Source organism: Chiloscyllium plagiosum, unplaced genomic scaffold, assembly GCF_037043375.1.
Source record: "Chiloscyllium plagiosum isolate Xiang-an unplaced genomic scaffold, Cpla_swu_hap1 HiC_scaffold_25, whole genome shotgun sequence".
In the NCBI taxonomy this organism is placed as follows: domain Eukaryota; kingdom Metazoa; phylum Chordata; class Chondrichthyes; order Orectolobiformes; family Hemiscylliidae; genus Chiloscyllium; species Chiloscyllium plagiosum.
The window spans coordinates 50,310,469-50,338,157 of record NW_028270163.1 but is presented as its reverse complement, the minus strand read 5'-3'; the positions used below and the strand labels follow the sequence as shown (position 1 = coordinate 50,338,157).

The 27,689-nt window shown below is 49.1% G+C and overlaps 1 protein-coding gene across 3 annotated transcripts in view; it reads right to left on the bottom strand.

The window, feature by feature from the left end:
- gnav1 (guanine nucleotide binding protein (G protein) alpha v1) overlaps window positions 1-27,689 on the bottom strand; it is a 124,199-nt gene that overhangs the window by 50,391 nt on the left and 46,119 nt on the right. For all 3 annotated transcript variants that reach the window (XM_043714994.2, XM_088000715.1, XM_043714996.2), the window contains 2 exons: window positions 17,613-17,773; window positions 729-857 (listed from right to left, as the gene is read on the bottom strand). In XM_043714994.2, coding sequence (XP_043570929.1) covers window positions 729-857; window positions 17,613-17,773 — 290 coding nt within the window. The remainder of the gene's footprint in view (window positions 1-728; window positions 858-17,612; window positions 17,774-27,689) is intronic.

Below are 27,689 nucleotides of genomic sequence, written 5' to 3'. Positions count from 1 at the left end.
ACAAAGAAAGCTTGACAGACAGACACATTGAGAAAAGAGAGCGAGTCAGAGACAGAGACAAAGAGAGACAAAGATACGGAGACAGAGAGGGAGATGGAGACATAGGGGGAGAGAAAGAAAAGACAGAAAAGAAAACGATAGACAGAGAAAACACACAGATAAAAGATAGAGACAGTGAGAGACAGGAAAAGAGTTTATAATCTAGACAGATGGTTAAAGACACAACCACCAAGAATGAATCAATTAAAATTGGAGAATGTGTCCAATGTCAAGTGAGCATCTGACACACACACACAGTGTCCAAGTATAACATTTTAATGCAGTTGGCTTCAGTTATTGGGGCTAGAAATGATACAGCTGCATTTGGAGGCCACTCAGCCCATTAAGCCTTACACTGCCTCTTTAAAAGAGCTATGCAAAATTTATTCCCACACCGAGACCCAGAACCCTACCTCCTCTCTGTTCTATAGGTACACCCCTGCACACTTGATCTGTCTCAAGTACTCATTCACATTCCTTTTAAAATCAGATAATGCACTCCCAAACACACCAACTCACTGCTCAAAATCTAGAAACCTCCCTTCTCATTGCTCTGTCGCTGACGTTAAAGCTGTATCCCTTGGTTACAAACTGTTCTGTGGATGTTGCTGTAAAACCAGGCTCAGATTGCCCAGTGGATATCAATGTGTGAGCTATTTGCTGTCAGTAAACAGAGAGGTGAAGCTTACCGGATTACCAAGTTATTGATCTTGAACTGAGTTTCAATGACACCTGTCGTTCGTAGCCGAACCCTCAGTAAATCCGTTTGTGTTGGCTTGTATTCTGGTGAAGTGATTCGATTAATGTTCATAAAAAAGCTGCACAGAACAAAGACAAATTGCATTTTTTTTAAAAAAAGCACGATTGAGAATTAAGAACAATGGAACTCCCACAGATAGAGGACTTTTTCACAAACTTGTTTTACAACCAGTCTCTGAATAGTCAATGGTAGTCACTGTTTGTGTTACAGTTGGGTCCCACATACACTAGGGGCCAGAACAGCAAAACTTTCCTGTTCGTTTTTGAGTACTTACTTTGACAGCACCTTCTAAAACTATCTAGAAAGACAGCAGATACATGGAAACGCCACCACCAACAAGGTCCCCTCCAAGTGACACACCATCTCAAATGGAATTGTATTGCTGTTCCATCTCTGTCACTGTGGCAGCATTGTGTTACTCCCTCCCCAACAGCGTGCTGGGTGTCAGGACATAGAGTTATAGAAATGTACAGCATGGAAACAGACCCTTCGGTCCAAACTGTCCATGCCGACCAGATATCCCAACCCAATCTAGTCCCACCTGCCAGCACCCGGCCCATATCCCTCCAAACCCTTCCTATTCATATACCCATCCAAATGCCTCTTAAATGTTGCAATTGTACCAGCCTCACCACATCCTCTGGCAGCTCATTCCATACACGTACCACCCTCTGCGTGAAAAAGTTGCCCCTTAGGTCTCTTTTATATCTTTCCCCTCACACCCTAAACCTATGCCCTCTAGTTCTGGACTCCCATCTTCAGGACTGTAGCAGTTTCAGAAGGCAGCTCACCACCACCATCCCATGGACAATGGCAATGAGGCAGCACAGTGGGTCAGTGGTTAGCACTGCCACTGCCTGGGTTTGATTCCAGCTCGGGGGACAATCTGTGTGGAGTTTGCACATTCTCCCCATGTCTGCTTGGGTTTCCACCATTCTGGGATGTGCAGGCTAAGTGGTTTGGCCATGGAAAATGCAGGGTAACAGGGATAAGGTTGGTTTGGGTGGGATGCTCTTCAAAAGAGTGGGTGTCAACTCGATGGGCCGAATAACCCGCTTCATACTGTAGGAATTCTATGAAATGCTGGCCAGCCCGTGCTCACATCTTGTGAAGGAATGAAACAAAACACCATGGGCATGTCCATCCTGAAAGGAAAACAGATGTGTTTTTCAGCATCTGAGGCAGTGAAGCATCCCCTCAGTACTGTGTGGAAGTGGTTATGAGAGAATATGCTCCAGACCCTCAAGTTCTACTTGAAGCCATAATCTTCCAAGACAATTCCTAGCACTGCCATAGATTGTTTCAATGTGCAATATTCTGATTTTGTAAATGGTTTGCCATGCAAACACCCTGACACATGGACCCATCCAGGAGACTCCACTGCCCCCATTACTGGTTGGAGCTGGTTGCGTCACCATAAAGACCAACAAGAATACCAGCAATTCCCAAATCCAGATTCAAGGAGATGAGGCTTGATAAGGAAGAGACCGAGAAGTATCGTGTAAGATGTACAAATTAGTGTAAAGGCATGGAAGATGAAATCAAACTGCTCATTCCTGTAGGAATATTAGAAATTCTGGAATGTCCTAGTTTATGATTGGAATGAGGTGTTGGAAGGTGAAAGTGCAACCAGGAAGCATCAAGAGCAGTTATGGAGTGCTCCTTCACATAAAAATCGGGAAATATGGGGATTGGAGTCTCAGATACCATGTAGAATTACAGCACAGAGACAGGCCATTCAGCCCATTTTGTTCATGCCAGTACAGGTACACAATCCTTATCTGAAATTCAGAAATCCAAAAAACTCCGAAATCTGAAATTTTTTTTGCGGAGTGTGGAGCATGCGAACAGGTGACCCAATTCCACACCCACTCGAACCATGCCAGTCAGATGTGACATGGCGGCGTGGTCCAGCACTGGCAGGCGTCAATTGTATCTCAGCGCTCACACTATTCACACGTGAGTCTGCTGTTAGGTAATTTTTTAAAATTTCACTGTGAAAATGACATTTATTCCAAATTTCAAAAAACAACTGGCCCCAAGGATTTTGGATAAAGGATTGTGCACTTGTACTTAGGTTTTCTCTTTAGTTCACCAAATCTAATCACTTTATTGACCTAATTCTTTTAGACGCTGCCATGAAACCTGTTGCTGGCTCAATTACAACATACAACCTACATCCATGGCTTCCACTTGATGCTGTTTTAAAAGCCTTAAGTGGTGAAACTAGATGTCAAACTCTGGAATTCCCTCCCTAAAACCGCTGCTTTTAAGGTGCATTTTAGAAGTTCTCTCCCTTTGGATCAAGCTGTCGATGCCATTTCCAACCCTGACATCTCTTTGTATGCCTCAGAGCTAGAGATTTTGCCCAGATGCACTCCTGATATCCCTCAGGGCAATGTTAAAGGTGCCATATAAACATTCTTTGCTGCAGGAGGATGGCGTAATTGAGGTGTGATGTCACAGCTAACACGACACACAAGACGACATGGTAAACAGTTGCTCTCACTCCTACAGCTTATAATACTCAAGCCCAAGGGTCCAAGTGCTCTCAGTGGTCTGGTTGTTTCTCAAAAGAGAAAGAAAGACTTGCATTTATATAGCATCTTTCATGACCTCAGAAAATCCCAAACTGTTATACAATAAACAGCATACTTTTAACAGGAATGGTCACTGCAGTAATGGCAGGAAACACAGCTGACAATTTCCGCAGAGATCCCACAAGCAACAACATGAAAAGGAATATGTTTTACTGCTATTGGTCGAAGGGTAAATAGTGGATAACCCTGGTTCTTCCATTGCATCATAAGTCAATCGCCTATTTGCAAGATGGCATCTGTCGGTGTAGCACTCACTAGAGCGAGTGCTCGAGTTTTAGAGTTAGACTTGGACCTACTTCTGACTCAAAAGTGGGGTTAAGAATGTTATCCAGAGAGGCAAACTCTAAAGGCTGTGCAGGAAGGGATTGCTTGTTTTGAGGTGCAGGTTACAAGAAGAAATTGGAATTTCAAAAGAGTTAAGACAAGATGACAAAGTGAAAACCTGGAATTCCTTCAGTCCAAATTTCAATTGACAATTTGGAAGATTGATTTTGAGAGATTTGTCACATTAGGCTGTCGGGTGCCTGCATAAAAGACAGGTGAATGGAGTTGAGGTAGAGTACAGATCATCCATGCTTGAGTCAAATAGTGGGACAAGATTGATGGGCTGAATAGCCTATTTCTGTTCCTCGACTGAACCAACAGAGGTCATCACGTATAGCGACTCATTCAGATGCCCACGCGAACAGTACAGAAGATGATGATTCAAAACAGAGTGCGATTGACAGCTTCACCAGCATATTGGTTTGAGTGGAGTCTCTGCTGCTTGGGATCAGCTGATGCTCGCCCCATTGTCCAGTCCGCAGCAACAACAAAATATCACTTGGTGCTCCAGAACCGGCAACTTCACTTCACTGGCTCCCTGCTGCTCCAGTTCAAACCACAGGCTGCAGTATTTTTACCATCTTCAAAACACAGGAGAAGTGGAACACTACTTTAGGTCATGACGTTTCCTCATTTAAGCAACAAATGACTAGTCAGGTGTGAACCACAGTGAAATTTCACAATTGTCTCATTAAAAACCCATCCTCTGAGGCCAGACTGTCCTTCCGCTTGTCACTCTGAATTAGCTATCAAACTCTCTCCAAATAGACTTGGACGGGGACATGCCAGTAACCCCCTTGATGATGTAAGTGGTGATAGCAACGTCTGTCTGTGCAGACTGGAGTTGGTGAATAAGTCCCCAAGCTACTCTACTGGGAGACAGCCACCACGCATATTCAAGTTCCCAGCTTCGCATTAGGCTGTCAAATGTCAGATACAGAATGTTTAAATCCTGAATGACAGTGAAAGATGCTCTCAGGCCACTGGACAGTTCAGGTACAGTCTCTGCTGTCAACGCCTTCAGTCTCCCAGGAGTGACACATGTCGCTTTAAGACCATTTCGATGGCCAGACATGAGGCTGGAAGATACAGTGATGTTTCAAGCCAGTCCATCCACCAGTTTAACTGCTCGTCACCCTCCTGCTCCTATATCCTATTGGGGCAGATCAGAACAAAAAGGTAGCATTGTCACCTTAAAATTAAAACCTAGCCACTCTAGGGTGATGTCGGGAAGCAATGGGAAATGTGTGATTCTCTCCTAATGAGAAAGTGACTGAGGCCAAGAGTGGGGAGGGTTACAATTTAGGATTTCAAGAGCTAGATTGCTAGATGTCGGTTAGGCAAAGAGAGGAAGGGTCAGGAAACCCCGATGGAAAATGAGCTGCAGAACAGATTGAGCCAAGTAGAAGGACTGAATGACCTCCTACTGGAGGATTCTAACTGTACAAAGCGGGGAATGTATTCATCAGATTCTCACTATCGTTCATTTCAAAATGAAATAAATCGCATCTTCATCTTGAATGAGGTGTATCTCAACGCTTCCCTGTTCCTGATAAATAACTGAGTGCTAGTTTCACAAGTACAAAGATAGCAGACTCACCAATACTGATATGGACATTAATTCTCACTGAACTGACAAGGGGTGTGGAATAGAAATGGTTCCAATAGGCAGGAACACCACAGAATGAATAAGGAGACACTCTCTTATTACAGGACAAAGGGTTAATGCTGGGGGATGTGATTGGGGGGGGGGGAAGAGACGGGGGGGGGGGGGTGGCTGATGCTGTGCAGTGGGCTGGTTACTGGTTAACAGGGATTGATAAAGAAAATCAAAGTGCATCTGACTTGTCTTTCAGCATCTCAACAGACAGATAACATATTGAGAATGGAATTGTTGACTAATTACAACGATTAATCCCCATTGATTAGTCCATGACAGGAGGAGAGAGAAATCCCACAGTGCTAGAGAGCTTCAAGACATAGATCCAATACAACATGCTCCTTTAATCACACTTAGCACATGCCATGCCTCGTATCAAGCGTGCACTGGATTCCAAAAGGTTACAATATAAATGAGAAGGATTGATATCAGGCATTAGCTTTCACTATTGGGAGCCTGCTCAATAGGTTAATTGAGTTTCCTATGCTTACTGCCTGGGAAGCACAGACACAGTACAGCCTGGGAAAGTCACACACACTATGGCCTGTCTCACTGCCCGGGTAAGTCACGCACACCCGTACACTACAGACTGACTCACTGCCCATGATCTACGCAGAGGAAGTTTAACAGGCTTAATGAAGGCAATGGTAGAGGACATGCCTCAAGTCTTCACAATGCATTATTCAAACAAAGTGTTGCATCAGGTAGTTAATTCACCTTATGGATGAATGATCTTTTAAGGAATAATGCAATCTACCATTTTGTTGACACGTATATAAACTGTCAAGATTAGGGTGGTGCTGGAAAAGCACAGCAGATCAGGCAGCATCCGAGGAGCAGGAAAATCAACGTTTCGGTCAAAAGCCCTTCATCATATATAAACTGCACCATTCAACATTAGTCATCAATTAGGAGGTGCCTCATGCTTTCCCTCACCAACCCACATTTCCCCAACCTCCAATGCTTTCTTCCATTTTCTGTCCCTGTCCTCATTCCTGTTCTCTTTCTCTCTCGTCTCCTCCTCTCCCTCTGCTCCCTTTCTGATCCTGGGTGATACATTGCTGTCTGCAGCGAATGTGACTGGAGAGGTCACAAAAGATTAAAACAAGCAGAATGTGCTCAGATTATACTGAAAACAATACAAAAGCTGTATCACTTGAGACCTCTTAAGCTTGAGCTTCAATCAACTCTGTATTAATCAGGAGAGTTCAGAATTTACTAATGCTTTACTCATTGTATAACAAGGTTAGGCCACCTTCAAAGGACCTGTCATTAAAACACTGCAGTATTCTCATATGTGCTGTGATGGAGCTTTGTAAACTGCTTTCACAAATAGGAGTGAGTTGCGGTAATTCAGCCCGAGACTATTTTGTTATTAGCGTATATGTCATGGGATGTCATCATTGGCAGTCTCTCGTACATGAGGATGACTCTCTTCCACTCTCAGGGGAGTCTGTAGATCTGTAGGCTGTATAGACTGTATAGGGGCAGCACGGTGGCTCAGTGGTTAGCACTGCTGCCTCACAGCGCCAGAGACCTGGGTTCAATTCCCGACTCAGGCGACTGACTGTGTGGAGTTTGCACATTCTCCCCGTGTCTGCGTGGGTTTCCTCCGGGTGCTCTGGTTTCCTCCCACAGTCCAAAGATGTGTAAGTCAGGTGAATTGGCCATGCTAAATTGCCCGTAGTGTTAGGTAAAGGGGTAAATGTAGGGGAATGGGTGGGTTGCGCTTCGGTGGGTCAGTGTGGACTTGTTGGGCCGAAGGGCCTGTTTCCACACTGTAGGTAATCTAATCTAATCTAGACTGATGGGGCTACTCCAGGCTCTGTTACACTTGGAGCGGTGATGGTCACAGGAAGGGGGTGGGTGGGGTGTTGGTGCGGCAGCATGCTCCTTTCGCAGTTTTCGCCCGGCTTCCATTTTCTCCCAGACTGCGAGTCTCGAGGTGCTCGATGCCTTCCCAAATGCTCCTTCTCCACTTTGGACGGTTTTGAGTCATTGATTCCCAGGATCTGTGGGAATGCTGCACTTTGCTACCGAAGTGCTTCCTCTGTCCACCTAGGGCTCAGCTGCTGTTTCAAACTTGCAATGTAGACATTGTTGACTACATCTATGGCCCATCCACAATTGCCCTGGATAAAAAGGTGATGGTGAGCATCCTTCTTGAACTGCTGTGGTGGTGTAGGTTGCTGATCGGATAGTAATTCCAGGATTTTGGAATCTTGCAATGCTGAAGGAGCTGTGAAATATTTCCAAGTAAGGTTGGTATGCAGTTGGAGGAAAACCTGCAGGCAGTGTTCCCATGTATCTGCTCTCCTTGTTCTTCCAGTCGGTAGAAGTTATACGTTTGAAAGGTGCTATCCAAGGAGCCTTGTAGATGGCACACACCACTGTTGATGTCACCTGTGGCAGAGGGAGTAAAAGTGTTGAAGGCATGGATGTGGTATCAATCCAGCAGGCTGCTTTGTCCTGGATGTTCTCAAACTTCTGAACTGCTGGAAACTGTCTGCATTCCTGACTTGCACCCTGTAGATGGTGGGTAGACTTTGGAGAACCAGAAACAAGTTACTCAGCATAGAATTCCGAGCCTGTGTCCTGTTCTTGTAGTTATATATGTTTATATGCTTAGTCCAGTTCAGTTTCTGAGCAATGGTAACCCCAGGATGTTCAGAGTGTTGGACTGAGTGATGGCGATGGCATTGGATTTCAATGGGTGATGGTTGGATTCACTCGTCATTGCCTGGCACAGATGTTGCCACTTATCAGCTTTGATAACATGACATAAAGAACTTATCAGCCTAAACCTGGATATTGTCCAGGTCTCGCTAAACATGAACACCAAGTGCTTCAATGTCTGAGGAGTCACAAACGGTGGAGAACATTGTGCAATCATCAGTGAACGTCTCCACTTCTGACTTCATAATAGAGGGAAGGTCATCGATGAAGCAGCTAAAGATGGTTGGGCCTAAGATCCTTCCTAGACATTGTAGATGCCATGTTGTAACTGTACTAGAACAGCTTGGTTCAATGGTGTGGCATGTTCTGGAGCACAGGTCTTCAGTGCTATTGCTGGAATGTTGGCAGGGCCCATAGCCTTTTGCAGTATCCAGTGCCTCTAGCCATTTGTTGATGAACTGCTTTTTTTTTGTAGTCTTGACCAAGGTGGCACAAGGAGGGTGCAGCTGCAGAATCTCTACCTGCCAATGGGATGTCACCGCCAAACAACTGGAAGAATAGGCTGTTTCACCATTGACCACTTGAGACGTGGCAGCTGCTGAATCCCAAGGAGAGAGTATGTTCTGAGTACTGCTGAAGGGGCTTTGGCGCAGTGCAACGTGCATTCAAGCCCGTTACTCTTGCTGGGTGGAAGAGACGTTAATGTCTAATCTTGACATTAAACTGTCTGATGGAGATGGGGGCCCTTTAGATAATTTCAGTTAATCAGTCTGTTCAGACATATTACTACTACACATATCTGGAGCAGATGGGTGTTGAATCTGGGCCTCACGGAGCAGAGGTTGGGACATTACCACAGTGCCACAAAAGTCCACAAATATGTCCCTCTAAATAAGTTAAGTCACATCCAATTTGGACATAAACAGCTGGTTCTTGGCACGTGTAAAGAGATCTCTATTGTCTCCGAAGTACTTCAGTAAAATAATAATCTACTTTACTCTTCTCATTATGAGACACTCACTTTAACCCAATCAGCAGAGTGCCCACTGGGAAATCTACGCGGAGTGCAGTTATCCCAAGGTGAAGAGCACGTTAATGAAATATCAGATCCTGCTTGGTAACCTCAAGTTGTTGACATCTTTTCCTCCAATATAAATAATACTTATCCCCTCCCTATTTCCCAACTCTGTCTGTAACTTTAGGGAGTAGTTTGCTCACTGAGCTGTAGGTTTGATATCCAGACGTTTCGTTACCTGGCTAGGTAACATCATCAGTGGCGACCTCCAAATGAAGCAAAGCTGTTGTCTCCTGCTTTCTATTTATATCTTTCTCCTGGATGGGGTTCCTGGGGTTTGTAGTGATGTCATTTCCTGTTCATTTTCTGAGGGGTTGAAAGATGGCATCTAGATCGGTGTGCTTGTTTATGGCGTTGTGGTTGGAGTGCCAGGCCTCTAGGAATTCTCTGGCATGCCTTTGCTTAGCCTGTCCCAGGATAGATGTATTGTCCCAGTCGAGATGGTGGCTTTTTTTTATCCGTGTGTAGGGCTACGAGGGAGAGAGGGTCATGTCTTTTTGTGGAGGTCGCCACTGATGATGTTACCTAGCCAGGTAATGAAACGTCTGGATATCAAACCTACAGCTCAGTGAGCAAACCTATGCTCTAAACCTCAACCTGAGCTAAAAACCTTCACAAACCTTGCCTGTCTGTAACTATTTATACATATACATGGAACCCTATCAGAGTCAGACCCCCATCCAAACTTTTATTCAGAACTGGCTCCCACTTCTTTAATTAAAACAGCAGGAAGACTTTTATCCAGGATACATTCAGGCCAATTCCCGTGCTGAAGGTTAACATTGTGTTGAACACACACCTGGGTTGCTGGGCTCTTACTGCATTAACAGCAGGATAGAAAAACAAATTGTTGATACCGATACAGTGAGTCTTCAGGAATTGCAACTGGGCTCACAATACAGACAGCGGCAGATACAGTTCTAAAAACTAATAACATCATAATACATGATAACAGGTTCATGTAAAACAACATATTGCTGCACACCTCTCTGCAAAACAGACAACCACATCAAAAGATTCAGAAAAGAAAAGGAGAGCAAAACAATCCGAGTCTAGGGATATTATTAAAATGTCTGATATAATTTGATTTAAAAGGTATGTTTTACCTTCAGGATGTTGGAATGGAAGTTCCTTTCATCACTTCAAAATTATATCTTTATTAAACTACATTCATCAAATAAAGAGGATTGTGTTTGACTTCACTATGTTAACCGATGATTTCATGCACTTAATTCTCTACAGATTCATTTAGTGCCAGGTTATATCAACAAGCATAAGCCTGATCCACTCTCAGGTGGGGGTTAGGAGGAAATGGGGAGAAAAGCCTGCAAGTTAAAACCAAAGTTTTCACAGAACTAAAGATTTGTTGGTAAAGTTGAAATGATGTTTGGTGTCAATCGCCAGGTAAATTGCCCATAGTGTTAGGTGCAATTGTCAGAGGGAAATGTGTCTGGGCGGGTTACTGTTTGGAGGGTCGGTGTGGCCTGGTTGGGCCAAAGGGCCTGTTTCCACACTGTAAGGAATCTAATCAGTGGGTGGTTTCAAACTGCTGAGTCAGGGTTATTAGAGGTCATCATCTTTTTGGACATTGGTGAATGGAGTGGCTCAGCTTGTCCCCACAAGCCTGTGTGAACTCAGACTGTACATCTTCAGGTGGTTCTGAAATACCAGAACGGACACTGCCCACACAGATCTGTACTTGCAATCCCACCACATCTCCCATGTTACAATCATGTTTGCACTTTGAAACAGAACTTGATTGGTGGTGAAGAATTTTGAAACGTCCTGAAGTCAGGAAAGGCACTATATAAATGCAAGTCTCTCTCTCTGATTTTGTACATATGATACTCCTGCTGGAGCCACTCAACAAAGGCCATAGTAAAGTTTAGTTGTTCACTGCAAAATGAATTCTAAAAAAGCTTTTCAAAGAAAAGGATATTACTGAATCACAACATCGTTACGGTCATTTGTCTTCTGCCTAAGTGTAACCACAGCCTTCTGCAAATTGTCAGATTCTTACTTTAGCTGCACACTCCCATCCTCTCATGGAAATTCTCACATTCAGCGGTCAAATTAAACTGAAAACTAATCACCAATGCATCAAAATAAACTTGATAAACAAATCCCGATGACTGAATATTGTATGTGAGAACAGATGGGATTGAGAACTTTTGCAGATGAACAGGAATATTAAGCAGCACATTAACACAAGCAGTCTCTAGTAGAATATGTTATTTTTGAGGGAATGCAGAATAAATGGAGTCAAAATCATATTTACAAGTTCAGGTGTGGTTACGAGGTGTGGGTTAAAATCCGGAATGACAGTTTAGTTTTGTGCTGTCTAACTCCTCACAACCACGTGTTATTGACTGATCCTAGGTCACAGTATAGACATGACAACCATCCTTCTCTAAAGAGGATGGAGCAAAGCTATTACTGATCAATTACTTTTGCTAAACGGCAACATCCCACGTGCCTGAGGGCCCAATTCACGAGTGACGTTCCTGGTTATAGATAAAGGCAGACTGAGGTCTTGGTTTCCTCCCACTTTTTCTCCCCCACCCCTCCCCATTGTTCTTTTGTCCATTCTACTTTTAGACTCCTCTTACCCTAAGATATGGCAACAACACCTTAGCAGAGGGACAATAAATAAGCATAGTCCCAGCCCTCAGTGGCGAGACTCTTCACTGAAGACACTTTGAGAGAAAATCTCATCAGACAAGCGTTAAAAGTTTGGTTAGTTTTCCCTCACATCTGAGGTGCAACTTTGTTGATAACCAGCTTTGAAAAGTCAATGACTAATCCAGCATTGTCTGAACATCATCAACTTCTACACTATTCACCTTAAGCAAATGTAAGCCATGAGAAGGAATTGATAAAAATCCCTTCACAAAGTGAGCAACCTTTAATAGTTTAAAAGGGTCTTTCCTCTTTGTAGTTAGACAGACAGCTCATCACCAGGTTGACCTGACTTCCTCCCCCAGGGACTCACTGAGGCTAACTTGACACTATGCTCATGACACTTGGCTCTCACCTCCATTGGCTCTGATTGTGTCTGACTCAGTATAATGACACTCATTACTCCAGCACGCCAACCAGATAGAAAGCTGTTGTTGGTTACAGCTAATCCGACCTTATACCTCCACAGCTGAGAGTTAATGTCAAAGCCAGCAATTAGTGCACTGTGTGTTAAAAAGAAACACAAAACGTCTGGCAAATTAACAGTGCAAACTTTACACAGAGATAGCAATTACCAGTCAAATTGTGGAAATGTCACACAAAGCCCTTTTCAGCTAATAATCTATCAGGCATTCACTTAAGAGGCTATGTTAAAAAAAAGAATAGAAAGTCACAGCAATTAGTTGATTGCTGTCAGTTGCAATTTTGTTTGCTTTGTCAAGGTTTGCACTTTGCTGGAGAAATCCTGGCTCTCCAAACACTTTCTTTCACTGTGCAGTTTCCCTCAGGTGAGAGGCTCTATTCACATTTCTTGGCCACGGCTCCATCCATTCACATCCCACTGGATTCTCCGTAACCTCCTCACACCCCCAGCTCACACTCCTCCACGATGCAGGACACTAGCAGCAGTCTTCATACACTGCAGCTATTGACAAGAGATTGGTGACTATCGAGGCCTCTCTACTCTTTTATACTAAAGGTAAACTGAAAGTGAATGCCCCCCCCCCAAGATGGGGAGGGTGGGGTTGCTGGGTTTCAACAGCCAGAATTCCAATCCTCAGGATGACCCTCCCTCCACCTCTCCATTTCTTTGTTCCTCCTGTGAGACGTTCCTTGAAACCCACCTCTTTGATCAAGCATTTTGTCACCCGTCCTCATTACCAATACTGCGTCGCAGTCCAAGTTTGCTCCACAAGACTCCTGTGACACTCCACACAATACTTGCTTCCATCAAAGGTACTATATTTGTACAAACTGTTGTGAAACAGTTAATCACATTGTGTGGTATCAGATTGTAGAAAGACCGGGTGAAGGAGCATAGGAATAGAAGTAGACCATTCAGCCCTTCCAGCCTATTCCACCATTCAATGAGATCATGGCTGATCTGTAACCTAACTCCAAATACCTTTGGCCTATATCTCTTAATACCTCTGCTTAACAACATTTTAAAACAAAGATAAAATTAACAGAATCCTCTGTTGTTTGTGGAAGAGAATTCCAAACATCCTCCACACTGTGTGTGTAGAAGTGTTCCTAACATCTCTCCTGAACAATCTGACCCTAATTCTCAGACTATGTCCCTAGTTCTAAATCACCTACCAATGGAAATAGTTTCTCTCTCAAGTCAATACCTTGAACACTTTGATCAGATCACCTTCTAAATTCTAGAAACAAAAACAAGCCAACTTGTGCAATCTCTCCACATAACTCAACCCTGAAGTTCAGGCACCAGATTTCTTAATGTGGAGGTTAATGATGCTGCTAGTTTGACTAATTTGTGTAAAGTTTAACACAAGACATAATCTACATATCATATTTACATGAAAATGCGTAAAAAGGAAATTGACTCATCTACAAGATGCAAGTTACTTAAACATCCGGAATTATAATTCAATATTAATCACATCCTGAAAATCAATTAAAGACACGGCTTATAATTTTGGATAGAGTGAGTCATTATTTTTCTGAAGAATGGAATATCAGCACTATCCTGAATCTTCCAGTCCACATGCATCTACACGGACCCCACCAGCATGGTTGCCTCCTGACTGATCCGCCACCCCTTATATAGCACAATCCCCACTCTCCTGCAGAGTCTCCACCCACCTGTTCCCCCCCCCACCAACCCCACATTCTCTCTTGTGAAGATAGAAGGGCGACACAAATATGGTGAACACAGAAGTTAGTAAGGGAGGAATTGAAGCAAACTTGTATTCATACAGAAGTAGTGTTGGAGAAATTGATGGTATTGAAGGCTGATAAATCCTCACGGCTGGATAATCTACATCTGACAGTACATAAGGAAGTGGGTCTAGAAGTAGTGGATGCATTGGTGGTCATCTTTCAAGATTCTTTAGACTCTGGAACATTTAAAGTTATAGAGTCACAGAGATGTACAGCATGGAACAGACCCTTCAGTCCAAGCTGTCCATGCCGACCAGATATCCCAACCCAATCTAGTCCCACCTACTAGCACCCGGCCCATATCTCCCGAACCCTTCCTATTCATATACCCATCCAAATGCCTCTTAAAATGTTGCAATCGTACCAGCCTCCACCACTTCCTGTGGCAGCTCATTCCATACCCGTACCCTCTCACCCTAAAACTATGCCCTCTAGTTCTGGACTCCCCCACCCCAGGGAAAAGGCTTTGCCTATTTATCCTATCCATGCCCCTCATAATTTTGTAAACCTCTATAAGGTCACCCCTCAGCCTCCGACTCTCCAGGGAAAACAGCCTCAACCTATTCAGCCTCTCCCTATAGCTCAGATCCTCCAACCCTGGCAACATCCTTGTAAATCTTTTCTGAACCCTTTCAAGTTTCACAACATCTTTCCGATAGGAAGGAGACCACAATTGCATGCAATATTCCGACAGTGGCCTAACCAATGTCCTGTACAGCCGCTACATGACCTCCTAACTCCTGTACTCAATACTCTGACCAATAAAGGAAAGCATACCAAATGCCTTCTTCACTATCCTATCTACCTGTGACTTCACTTTCAAGGAGCTATGAACCTGCACTCCAAGGTCTCTTTGTTCAGCAACACAACCTAGGACCTTACCATTAAGTCTACAGATTTGAGGGTATCCAACGTAATCCTGATATTAAAATGGGGGGGGGGGGGAGAAAAGAGAGAGCAAACAAGGAATTACAGACCAGTGAGTCTGATGTTGGTATCGGAGAACATGCTAGAATCCATTGTCAAGGATTTCGTAGAGGACCACTTAGAAAACAGTGGTAGAATCACTCACAGACCATATGGATTTACAAAAGGGAAATCATACGCTAATCTATTGGAATTATTTAAGGATGTAACTAGTGGAATCCAGTCGGGGAAGCCTGTTGTGTTGTGAAACAGAGAGACATGGGGATTCAGGTACGTGGTTCTCCCAAATTTGCATCACAGGTAGATTGGGTGGTTAAGGCGGCATTTCGCACACTTGCCTTCATTTCACAGACTTTTGAGTTTAATAGTTAGAATGTCATGTTGAGGTGGTACAGGACATCGGTGAGGTCAGTTTTGGAGTGCTGTGCCCAGTTGTGATCACCCTGCTATAGAAAGGATATTATTAACTGGAGAGGGTTCAGAAAAGATTGCCAGGAATGAAATGTTTGAGTTCTGAGAGTGGCTGGGACTTCTTTCACTGGAGCATAGGAGGTTGACTGGTGACCGTATAGAGATTTATAAAATCATGAGAGTATAGATAAGGTGAATAACAAAGGTCTTTTCCATAGGATGGCCAACTTCAAAACTAGAAGGCGTATTTAAAAGGCGAGAGGAGAAAGATTTAAAAAGGACCTGAGGGGCAATGTGTTTTACACAGACTGCTTCCTATGTGAAATGAACTTCCAGAGGAAGTTGTAGTAGGAAGTATAGTGACAATATTTAAAAGACATTTGGATAGGTAAATGGATAGGAAAGGTTTAGAGAGATATGGGCCAAACACAACCAAGTGGGACTAATTCAGATTGGGAAACTTGGTCAGCACAGACTAGTTGGACCAAATGGTCTGTTTCCATGCTGTATGACTCTGTGACTGACAATTAACTACCAGGTTGTGTTTAAAGTTTAAACTAGGCAGATTGCCTCTGATTGGTCAATGCCTTAATCACAGAAAATCAACCAGCAAATGGCCGTCAGTCATTTTGTTCAGTTGAAACAGGTGAAACACAGTGATTGTACATTTTCTACCTGTTTACAAAGAACAGCTACATTTAAATATACACAGCTTCTACCACATGTGTGTTGACTGCAAGCCCAACTGACAATCCTAAATTTGTCATCAGTGTAATTCTCCACACACTCAGAACTATGCAGTAAATGTTGCCCAGTTGTAGAACCATGTCTCATGCTAGACATGGTATTGAGACTTTGGCAAGTATGGAAACAGTCAGTACCCAGTTTGGCATGAACAGTTGAAGGGTTATGCAGTTTGATACGATCTGTCGGTCTTTGGGATGTATGACTAACAAAGCTTGCATTACACTGGCATTGAAATTCACATACCATATTACTAATTTCAGAGTAAGACAGAACACCCTTCTGGTTGGATGGCAGCATGCGGTTAGTGATGAACAGGATCTATGTGACCACTGCATTGTAGCAGCGTGAAACAGCCAGAGGTGGTGACAATTCACAGTGACCAATTTCCATCAATGACTCTATTATTGACTCCCTACAACATGAGGAGAGGATGAATTCCCACATGTCCAAAGTCACGTGTTTCTCCCAAACCTATTATGCTTCCCACGGATCCATGTTTTAAATTAGTTTGTGTAAGGAAGCTCTCAGTATTGCCTTTGGCAAATTATCTGCTTCCACCATTTCTTTTGTGAACATGTTCCACAGATTTGACGCCACCTTCCTAAAATATTGGATGCGTTCACTGGCCTCATCTTTACCTACTTCAAGGTGGCTGTGCCCTCAGCTTTGACTGTTCTGGAAATGGGAAAACGATCGTTCATGGTCTATGTTGTTGAATCCTAATTTCAGTTGATTTTAGTCATCATTCTGCCTTCTGTTTTCTATTGGGAACATCTACAATTTTCATAATTACTCTTCATAATCTAATTCCTCCCTATTCCCACAACCGCTCAGATTGCTGTACTCTGTACCCTTTCAACAGCTGCAGTATTCTTTTCCTCAGACAGCATTTCCAAACCCAGGACCTCTTCCGTCTGGAAGAACAAGGGCAGCAGGTATATGGGAACACCACCCCCTGCAAGTTTGCCTCCAAGTCACTCCCCATCCTGACTTGGAAATATAACTGCTGCTCCTTCACTGTCGCTGGGTCAAAATCCTGGAATTCCCTCCCTAAGGGCTTTGTGGCCCACCCACAGCACATGGATCGCAGCAGTTCAAGAAGGCAGTTCAACAACCTTCACGAAGGCAACTGGGGACAGGCAATAAATGCTGGTACAGTCAGTGAATCCCAAGTCCTATGAAATGAATAAGAAAGTCCTTTTGTCCCGTGAATATCTGAAATTGTGGTTGTACAATGCTTTATAAACTATAAATAATATTAACCTTTGGAGCATAAACCAACATCTGACTTGCTTGAGTCATTGGCAGAGTGTACAGTCACATTTATAGCATTTGATATATTTCAGGGGAAACTGGACAAGTTCCTGAGGGAGAAAGGAACTTGTCCAGTTATGCGGATAGGCTGAGGGGTTAAACAGGAAGGAGAATTAACACTAACATGGACCTGATAGGTTGAATGGCCTGTTTCCGTGTGTACATTATATGGAAGGCACTGTGAACGTTGAGGTACACAGGAAACCACTAACTTACTAATGCGCCGAGTCATTCAGCTCAAACTCGTAGCCTCGCGATGCTGCCAGTTTGACTCCCTGGTCCGCCCATAGGAAGCGGAGGGCGTGGGACATGAAGGGGAAGAGCGCATAATCCTCATCGAAACAGCGACCACAGGACAGTACCGTCTGAGCGTGGATCTGAAACACAACAGGCAAAAAAAAAACGCGAATCAAAACTGATTCCAGACGTGACCCCATGTTAGTCACAGGGGAGGAGAATGCAATAGGAGAGAAGCTGCAGAAAGGAGGAGGAGGCTCAAAAGAAGGGAGGGAGGTAGATGAGTCAGTCTGTCAGCTAGTTGCAATGACATTTCAGATTTAATTAACTTTTTCTTTTAGGGAAGTAATATTGACGCCTTCTTAACCTTATTCACCAGAGTTAGCAGAAACCACGTTATACTCTCTCACAGCTAAATGTGCACAATGTTAATATGTCTATCTCCCATCTTTCAGTGACCAAGAGTAAAATATTCTCATTCAGAACAAAATTTTTGCACACTGTATTTTCTACCCATTTCTTTCTCCAAGAAGTGATCATAAAAGCTGGAAAGCCCACAACTATTAATGTCAGACACCACCCACTCACTGAGAACATCACCCCATTACCCATCAGCAACAAAGGTAAAGTCACTGTATTTCTACCAGACCATAGGGCTACCCTGTCATTAGAGAGAGACAACTGGCAATTTAATCTGAAAGTCACTATGCATTAGGTAAAAGGAAACACTGAGAAAGAGAGTCCTTCATGGTAACTTCAGCTGGTGTGGGAATGAACCCACGCTGTTGGTATCACTCTACATTGCAAACCTGCCAGCCGGCCAACTCAACTAACCGACCTCCAGCAACATCTGGATTTGCACTGAGCTACATGTGGCAAGTGCATTAACACTGTTCAAGACACGGTTCAAAACATTCAGAAAACACAGACTTTTGAAGCATCTTCCTTTTTCCTGGAGATTTCAACCTCAAAATCTATTTGGAAAACCAAGATTTGAGAGGTTGGATGATTTCCAAATACTGTCGCTTGATTTGCAAAAAAACAGAAACAGCAGAATTCCTCCTCCCAGCAGACACCTGCCCATGGCAGTGGACAGAGGAGGGCAGGAGACAGACAGGAGGCATCCTTAGAACATAGAACATTACAGCGCAGTGCAAGCCCTTCGGCCCTCGATGTTGTGCCGCCCTGTGGAACCAATCTGAAGCCCATCTAACCTACACTATTCCATTTTCATCCATACGTTTATCCAATGAGTATTTAAATGCATCTTATCCCTTGCTGTCTTCATACAGACCCCTCTGGGTTATGCAGCAACAGAGATTGCATTCCCCATAACAGCACAGCTGATGTCAGGAGGGACCTCTCCTCACACTCTCAGCTTCCCTTGTCTCCATGTGTTCTATTGAGTGTGAATCCACAGCATTGCTGTGTATTAAAGACATGTTGGAATAGCTGTATCCCCAGTCTGCTCAGTTCTCTGGGTTATCAAGCAATTCAAGCACTACTGGAAAAGTGTACCAGTGTCAGCCTGTGTACTCATGGTTCAGAGAGCAAAGAGAGGGGGACAGTGCATGCGCTAAAGAGTGAGAGCACAGGAGAGAGAATGAGAACTCAAGAGAGAGCACACAAGAGATCAGATGGACAAGAGAGTAAGCAGCAAGAATGAGAGAGAGGTTGGGGGGGGGGGGGGAGGGAAAACACAGGGTAAGTGGGTAGCATGAGAGGGGGATTGGAACACACCTTATCAAAGGAAGATGAAAGAAGGGGTGCTCTTTAATATTTAGCTGCTGACACTCAGTCGCCTGATTTTTGCTGATCGGTTGCAGAAAGTGTCAGAGCTAATTTGCTGCATCCTTACAGCTGTCATTATTGGTTTGTCAAAAGTTGATTTTCAGAGGGAGTTGCTGCTGTCACCAAACACAGCTCCATCTCTCGCAACTGGAGCTGATCAAGATCTTTCTAGAAATAATTGCTTATGAAGTGATTATTCAAACTATTAAACTAAATTATTAAACTGCCCTATATTAAACTAAACAAGCAGCAAGAGCATGTAAAGGGCAAGGGTCAAGGGCCAGGACCCACCTGCCCCATGCACGTCATGCCAAAATTATTTCTGTTCAATTGTTTTTCACAGCTAAAGTTGAGTGCACTGTTAACAAGATTTGAACTCTGTGATGGGCAATTCTTTTCCTGACATTTCTGATTTATTGGCTGTTGGGGCAACAATGGGCCAATTGGAAACAGGAAGTTCCCCCGTTAGCAAACTCTAATCACACCAGGGACAGCTCCATTGCGTCGGCTCCAAACCTCAGGCTAACCAGATCGAGAACAAGGACGACACCTTACAGACCCTCTCCAACAGTTCAAATTCTCCCTCTGATCAGACCATAGGTAAAAGACAATCCAGCAGCAGGCAATATCAGGAGAGACCGCGAGATAGAGAGAGAAAGAAAGAAAGAAAGAAAGAAAGAACGAAAGAACGAAAGAACGAAAGAACGAAAGAGAGAGAGAGAGAGAGAGAGAGAGAGAGAGGGAGAGAAAGAAAGAAAGAAAGAAAGAAAGAAAGAAAGAAAGAAAGAAAGAAAGAGAGAAAGAAAGAAAGAGAGAAAGAAAGAAAGAAAGAGAGAGAGAGAGAGAGACAGTGCACTAGAAAGAGAGAGAGAGCAAGCACGAGAAAAAGAGAGAGAGACCGCGAGGAGAGGGCGACAGGGCGCCAAGGAGAGCGAGGGGGCGACAGGGCGCCAAGGAGAGCGAGGGGGCGACAGGGCGCCAAGGAGAGCGAGGGGGCGACAGGGCGCCAAGGAGAGCGAGGGGGCGACAGGGCGCCAAGGAGAGCGAGGGGGCGACAGGGCGCCAAGGAGAGCGAGGGGGCGACAGGGCGCCAAGGAGAGCGAGGGGGCGACAGGGCGCCAAGGAGAGGGAGGGGGCGACAGGGCGCCAAGGAGAGGGAGGGGGCGACAGGGCGCCAAGGAGAGAGAGAGAGACAGTGCACGAGAAAGAGAGCGAGAGACCGCGAGGAGAGCGAGCAAGCGATTGAGCACGCAAAGGAGAGCGAGAGGGCGACAGGGCGCCAAGGAGAGCGAGAGGGCGACAGGGCGCCAAGGAGAGCGAGAGGGCGACAGGGCGCCAAGGAGAGCGAGAGGGCGCCAAGGAGAGCGAGAGGGCGACAGGGCGCCAAGGAGAGCGAGAGGGCGACAGGGCGCCAAGGAGGGCGAGAGGGCGACAGGACGCCAAGGAGCGGGCGACGGCGCGCAAAGGAGCGGGCGACGGCGCGCAAGGGAGCGGGCGACGGCGCGCAAGGGAGCGGGCGACGGCGCGCAAGGGAGCGGGCGACGGCGCGCAAGGGAGCGGGCGACGGCGCGCAAGGGAGCGGGCGACGGCGCGCAAGGGAGCGGGCGACGGCGCGCAAGGGAGCGGGCGACGGCGCGCAAGGGAGCGGGCGACGGCGCGCAAGGGAGCGGGCGACGGCGCGCAAGGGAGCGGGCGACGGCGCGCAAGGGAGCGGGCGACGGCGCGCAAGGGAGCGGGCGACGGCGCGCAAGGGAGCGGGCGACGGCGCGCAAGGGAGCGGGCGACGGCGCGCAAGGGAGAGGGAGACGGCGCGCAAGGGAGAGGGAGACGGCGCGCAAGGGAGAGGGAGACGGCGCGCAAGGGAGAGGGAGACGGCGCGCAAGGGAGAGGGAGACGGCGCGCAAGGGAGAGGGAGACGGCGCGCAAGGGAGAGGGAGACGGCGCGCAAGGGAGAGGGAGACGGCGCGCAAGGGAGAGGGAGACGGCGCGCAAGGGAGAGGGAGACGGCGCGCAAGGGAGAGGGAGACGGCGCGCAAGGGAGAGGGAGACGGCGCGCAAGGGAGAGGGAGACGGCGCGCAAGGGAGAGGGAGACGGCGCGCAAGGGAGAGGGAGACGGCGCGCAAGGGAGAGGGAGACGGCGCGCAAGGGAGAGGGAGACGGCGCGCAAGGGAGAGGGAGACGGCGCGCAAGGGAGAGGGAGACGGCGCGCAAGGGAGAGGGAGACGGCGCGCAAGGGAGAGGGAGACGGCGCGCAAGGGAGAGGGAGACGGCGCGCAAGGGAGAGGGAGACGGCGCGCAAGGGAGAGGGAGACGGCGCGCAAGGGAGAGGGAGACGGCGCGCAAGGGAGAGGGAGACGGCGCGCAAGGGAGAGGGAGACGGCGCGCAAGGGAGAGGGAGACGGCGCGCAAGGGAGAGGGAGACGGCGCGCAAGGGAGAGGGAGACGGCGCGCAAGGGAGAGGGAGACGGCGCGCAAGGGAGAGGGAGACGGCGCGCAAGGGAGAGGGAGACGGCGCGCAAGGGAGAGGGAGACGGCGCGCAAGGGAGAGGGAGACGGCGCGCAAGGGAGAGGGAGACGGCGCGCAAGGGAGAGGGAGACGGCGCGCAAGGGAGAGGGAGACGGCGCGCAAGGGAGAGGGAGACGGCGCGCAAGGGAGAGGGTGACGGCGCGCAAGGGAGAGGGAGACGGCGCGCAAGGGAGAGGGAGACGGCGCGCAAGGGAGAGGGAGACGGCGCGCAAGGGAGTGGGAGACTGCGCGCAAGGGAGTGGGAGACTGCGCGCAAGGGAGAGGGAGAGTGCGCGCAAAGGAGATGGAGAGGGCGACAGCGCGCAAAGGAGGAGAGGGCGACAGCGCGCAAAGGAGGAGAGGGAGACAGCGCGCAAAGGAGGAGAGGGAGACAGCGCGCAAAGGAGGAGAGGGAGACAGCGCGCAAAGGAGGAGAGGGAGACAGCGCGCGGAGGAGGAGAGGGAGACAGCGCGCGGAGGAGGAGAGGGAGACAGCGCGCGGAGGAGGAGAGGGAGACAGCGCGCGGAGGAGGAGAGGGAGACAGCGCGCGGAGGAGGACAGGGAGACAGCGCGCGGAGGAGGACAGGGAGACAGCGCGCGGAGGAGGACAGGGAGACAGCGCGCGGAGGAGGACAGGGAGACAGCGCGCGGAGGAGGACAGGGAGACAGCGCGCGGAGGAGGACAGGGAGACAGCGCGCGGAGGAGGACAGGGAGACAGCGCGCGGAGGAGGACAGGGAGACAGCGCGCGGAGGAGGACAGGGAGACAGCGCGCGGAGGAGGACAGGGAGACAGCGCGCGGAGGAGGACAGGGAGACAGCGCGCGGAGGAGGACAGGGAGACAGCGCGCGGAGGAGGACAGGGAGACAGCGCGCGGAGGAGGACAGGGAGACAGCGCGCGGAGGAGGACAGGGAGACAGCGCGCGGAGGAGGACAGGGAGACAGCGCGCGGAGGAGGACAGGGAGACAGCGCGCGGAGGAGGACAGGGAGACAGCGCGCGGAGGAGGACAGGGAGACAGCGCGCGGAGGAGGACAGGGAGACAGCGCGCGGAGGAGGACAGGGAGACAGCGCGCGGAGGAGGAGAGGGAGACAGCGCGCGGAGGAGGAGAGGGAGACAGCGCGCGGAGGAGGAGAGGGAGACAGCGCGCGGAGGAGGACAGGGAGACAGCGCGCGGAGGAGGACAGGGAGACAGCGCGCGGAGGAGGAGAGGGAGACAGCGCGCGGAGGAGGAGAGGGAGACAGCGCGCGGAGGAGGAGAGGGAGACAGCGCGCGGAGGAGGAGAGGGAGACAGCGGGCGGAGGAGGAGAGGGAGACAGCGGGCGGAGGAGGAGAGGGAGACAGCGGGCGGAGGAGGACAGGGAGACAGCGGGCGGAGGAGGAGAGGGAGACAGCGCGCGGAGGAGGAGAGGGAGACAGCGCGCGGAGGAGGAGAGGGAGACAGCGCGCGGAGGAGGAGAGGGAGACAGCGCGCGGAGGAGGACAGGGAGACAGCGCGCGGAGGAGGACAGGGAGACAGCGCGCGGAGGAGGACAGGGAGACAGCGCGCGGAGGAGGACAGGGAGACAGCGCGCGGAGGAGGACAGGGAGACAGCGCGCGGAGGAGGACAGGGAGACAGCGCGCGGAGGAGGACAGGGAGACAGCGCGCGGAGGAGGACAGGGAGACAGCGCGCGGAGGAGGACAGGGAGACAGCGCGCGGAGGAGGACAGGGAGACAGCGCGCGGAGGAGGACAGGGAGACAGCGCGCGGAGGAGGACAGGGAGACAGCGCGCGGAGGAGGACAGGGAGACAGCGCGCGGAGGAGGACAGGGAGACAGCGCGCGGAGGAGGACAGGGAGACAGCGCGCGGAGGAGGACAGGGAGACAGCGCGCGGAGGAGGACAGGGAGACAGCGCGCGGAGGAGGACAGGGAGACAGCGCGCGGAGGAGGACAGGGAGACAGCGCGCGGAGGAGGACAGGGAGACAGCGCGCGGAGGAGGACAGGGAGACAGCGCGCGGAGGAGGACAGGGAGACAGCGCGCGGAGGAGGACAGGGAGACAGCGCGCGGAGGAGGACAGGGAGACAGCGCGCGGAGGAGGACAGGGAGACAGCGCGCGGAGGAGGAGAGGGAGACAGCGCGCGGAGGAGGAGAGGGAGACAGCGCGCGGAGGAGGGGAGGGAGACAGCGCGCGGAGGAGGAGAGGGAGACAGCGCGCGGAGGAGGAGAGGGAGACAGCGCGCGGAGGAGGAGAGGGAGACAGCGCGCAAAGGAGGAGAGGGAGACAGCGCGCAAAGGAGGAGAGGGAGACAGCGGATGGAGGAGGAGAGGGATACAGCGGACGGAGGAGGAGGAGGGCGACAGCGCGCGGAGGAGGAGGGCGACAGCGCGCGGAGGAGGAGGGCGACAGCGCGCGGAGGAGGAGGGCGACAGCGCGCGGAGGAGGAGGGCGACAGCGCGCGGAGGAGGAGGGCGACAGCGCGCGGAGAAGGAGGGCGACAGCGCGCGGAGGAGGAGGGTGACAGCGCGCGGAGGAGGAGGGCGACAGCGCGCGGAGGAGGAGAGGGCGACAGCGCGCGGAGGAGGAGAGGGAGACAGCGCACAAAGGAGGAGAGGGAGACAGCGCACAAAGGAGGAGAGGGAGACAGCGCGCGGAGGAGGAGAGGGAGACAGCGCGCAATGGAGAGGGAGACAGCGCGCGGAGGAGGAGGGAGACAGCGCGCGGAGGAGGAGGGAAACAGCGCGCGGAGGAGGAGGGAGACAGCGCGCGGAGGAGGAGGGAGACAGCGCGCGGAGGAGGAGGGAGACAGCGCGCGGAGGAGGAGGGAGACAGCGCGCGGAGGAGGAGAGGGAGACAGCGGACGGAGGAGGAGAGGGAGACAGCGGACGGAGGAGGAGAGGGAGACAGCGGACGGAGGAGGAGAGGGAGACAGCGGACGGAGGATGAGAGGGAGACAGCGGACGGAGGAGGGGAGGGAGACAGCGCGCGGAGGAGGGGAGGGAGACAGCGCGCGGAGGAGGGGAGGGAGACAGCGCGCGGAGGAGGGGAGGGAGACAGCGCGCGGAGGAGGGGAGGGAGACAGCGCGCGGAGGAGGGGAGGGAGACAGCGCGCGCAGGAGGGGAGGGAGACAGCGCGCGCAGGAGGGGAGGGAGACAGCGCGCGGAGGAGGGGAGGAAGACAGCGCGCGGAGGAGGGGAGGAAGACAGCGCGCGGAGGAGGGGAGGAAGACAGCGCGCGGAGGAGGGGAGGGAGACAGCGCGCGGAGGAGGGGAGGGAGACAGCGCGCGAAGGAGGGGAGGGAGACAGCGCGCGGAGGAGGGGAGGGAGACAGCGCGCGAATGAGGGGAGGGAGACAGCGCGCGGAGGAGGGGAGGGAGACAGCGCGCGGAGGAGGGGAGGGAGACAGCGCGCGGAGGAGGGGAGGGAGACAGCGCGCGGAGGAGAGGAGGGAGACAGCGCGCGGAGGAGAGGAGGGAGACAGCGCGCGGAGGAAACAGTGCGAAGACAAATGCACGAGAACGAGAGAGAAATATTTTGACACAGGGAGAGAGGGAAAGGGAGCAACGAAATGGGAAAAAGGAAATGAGAAAAAAAAAGGAAAAGGGAGCAAGAAAGCGCCAAAATCTCTTAAAACACAAATAGTTGCTGTGGTGTTATGGGCAAATGGTGGTCAACCCATGCACAGTATGATCCTACAAATTGTCATTCAGTGGCAGCAATAGTGGAGGAAGAAATGTCTGAACTTACTTTTCTTTGAGGAGTGCTATGGCATCATTTACATTAAAGTTATCAGAGTCTCTGTTTCCCATCCAAAACGATGGGCTCTCTGACATTGTGGCACTCTGTCAGCGCTGGCCCTCCAACAGTGCTGTGTGCAAATGAACAAACAAAGCTGCCTCTTCTGCCTTTTCTATCGTCTCCCATATTTGCCAAACCTTCCCAATACCTTTTCACTGTATTCCCAATCCCAATGACATCAACATCCACAATTCCCAATTCCAGCATTTTATTCAGGCCAAGGACACCCAACATTTTATAATTTTACTTGGCATTTTGGATTCTCTGTCCAACTCCGGGGAGTCATCCAGGACTAGAGCAAAGAAGAAGGCACTTCAGCCCACCCAGCCTCTACCAGTCCAAAACAAGCACCAATTATTCTGATTCCATTTTTACGTACTAGGCCTTAGCCTTGTCATGTCTTGACACTGCAAATGCGCAGCTAAATAATTATCAAATGTTACAAGGGTTTCTGCCTCAAATTCCCATCACTCTTTGGATGAAAAAAACATTTCTTCCCATCCCCCATGAACCTGCTGCCCCTTACCTTAAATCTATGCCTCTGGTCATTGTTCCCATGATCAAGGCGGGAGGGAATACTTTCTCTCTGTATATAATCACTAATTATATACATCTCAGTGATGTTCCCCGTCAATCTCCTCTGCTCCAAGGAAAACAGCTCCAGTCTCTCCTCTTAATTATTTTCATGATATTCTTTTACTAATGCCTTTTCCCCATCTACCTGCCAGACAGATCTCTAGCTCCATTGTTAAAACTTCATTGCTTCCCTCTCCTGGATCTGGACCAAAAGCAACTCACCTCGCTGATTCTGCAGCGAACTACCGCAACTCTGCAGGGGTGAATGTTGGCACCACAGCTAATCTGGTTATACGTTAACAATCTGGATGAAGGGACAGAGGGCATTGTTGCTACGTTTACCCTCGACACAAAGACAGGTGGAGGGACCGGTAGTGTTGAGGAGGTGGGGAGGCTGCAGAAGGACGTGGATAGTGGGCCCAACAAGTGGCATATGGAATATATACGGGACAGTGTGACAGTTATGCACTTTGGCAGAAAATCAGAGGCTCACACTATTTTCTAAATGGGGGAAAAGGCTTTGGACATCTGAAGCATGAAGGGATTTGGGAGTCCTAGCTCAGGATTCTCTTAAGGTTAACATGCAGCTGGCAGTTAAGAAAACAATTGTGATGTTAGCATTCATTTCAAAAGCATTAGAGTACAAGAACAGAGATGCATTGATAAAGCTGTACAAGGTTTGGTCAGACTGCACTTGGAATATTGGGAGAGGTTTTATCTAAGGAAGGATGTAGTGTCCTTGGAGGAGGTCCAGAGGCGGTTTACAAAATTGATCCCAGGAATGAAGGGTTTGCCATATGGAGAGCGGTTGAGGACACTGGGTCTGTACTCGATGGAGTTCAGAAGGATGGGCAGGGCTGTGATTGAAATTTACAGAATACCAAGAGGCCTGGACAGAGTGGACATGGAGGAGATATTTCAACTCATAGGAGAGACTGGGACCTGAGGGCACAGTCTCAGAGTGAAGGAAATAATAGTGACCGCGAAGCCGCTGGATTGTTGTAACTTCCCATTTGGTTTAGTCACATCCTTTAGGAGATTAGCAATTTGTTAACTGGTTTGGCCAAAATGTGTCTCTCAACACACAGCAGACCTAAAGGGGCTACTTTTTCACACAGAGGGTGGTACGTGTATGGAATGAGCTGCCAGAGGAAGTGGTGGAGGCTGGTACAATTGCAACATTTAAAAGGCATCCGAATGGGGATATGAATAGGAAGGGTTTGGAGGGATATGGGCCAAGTGCTGGCAGATGGGACGAGATTAGGTTGGGATATCTGGTCGCCCTGGACGGGTTGGACTGAAGGGTCTGTTTCCGTGGTGAGGAATTTGTTCAGTCAGAGGGTGGTTAATCTGTGGATCTCATTGTCACAGAGGGCTGTGGAGGCCAGGACAGGGAGTGG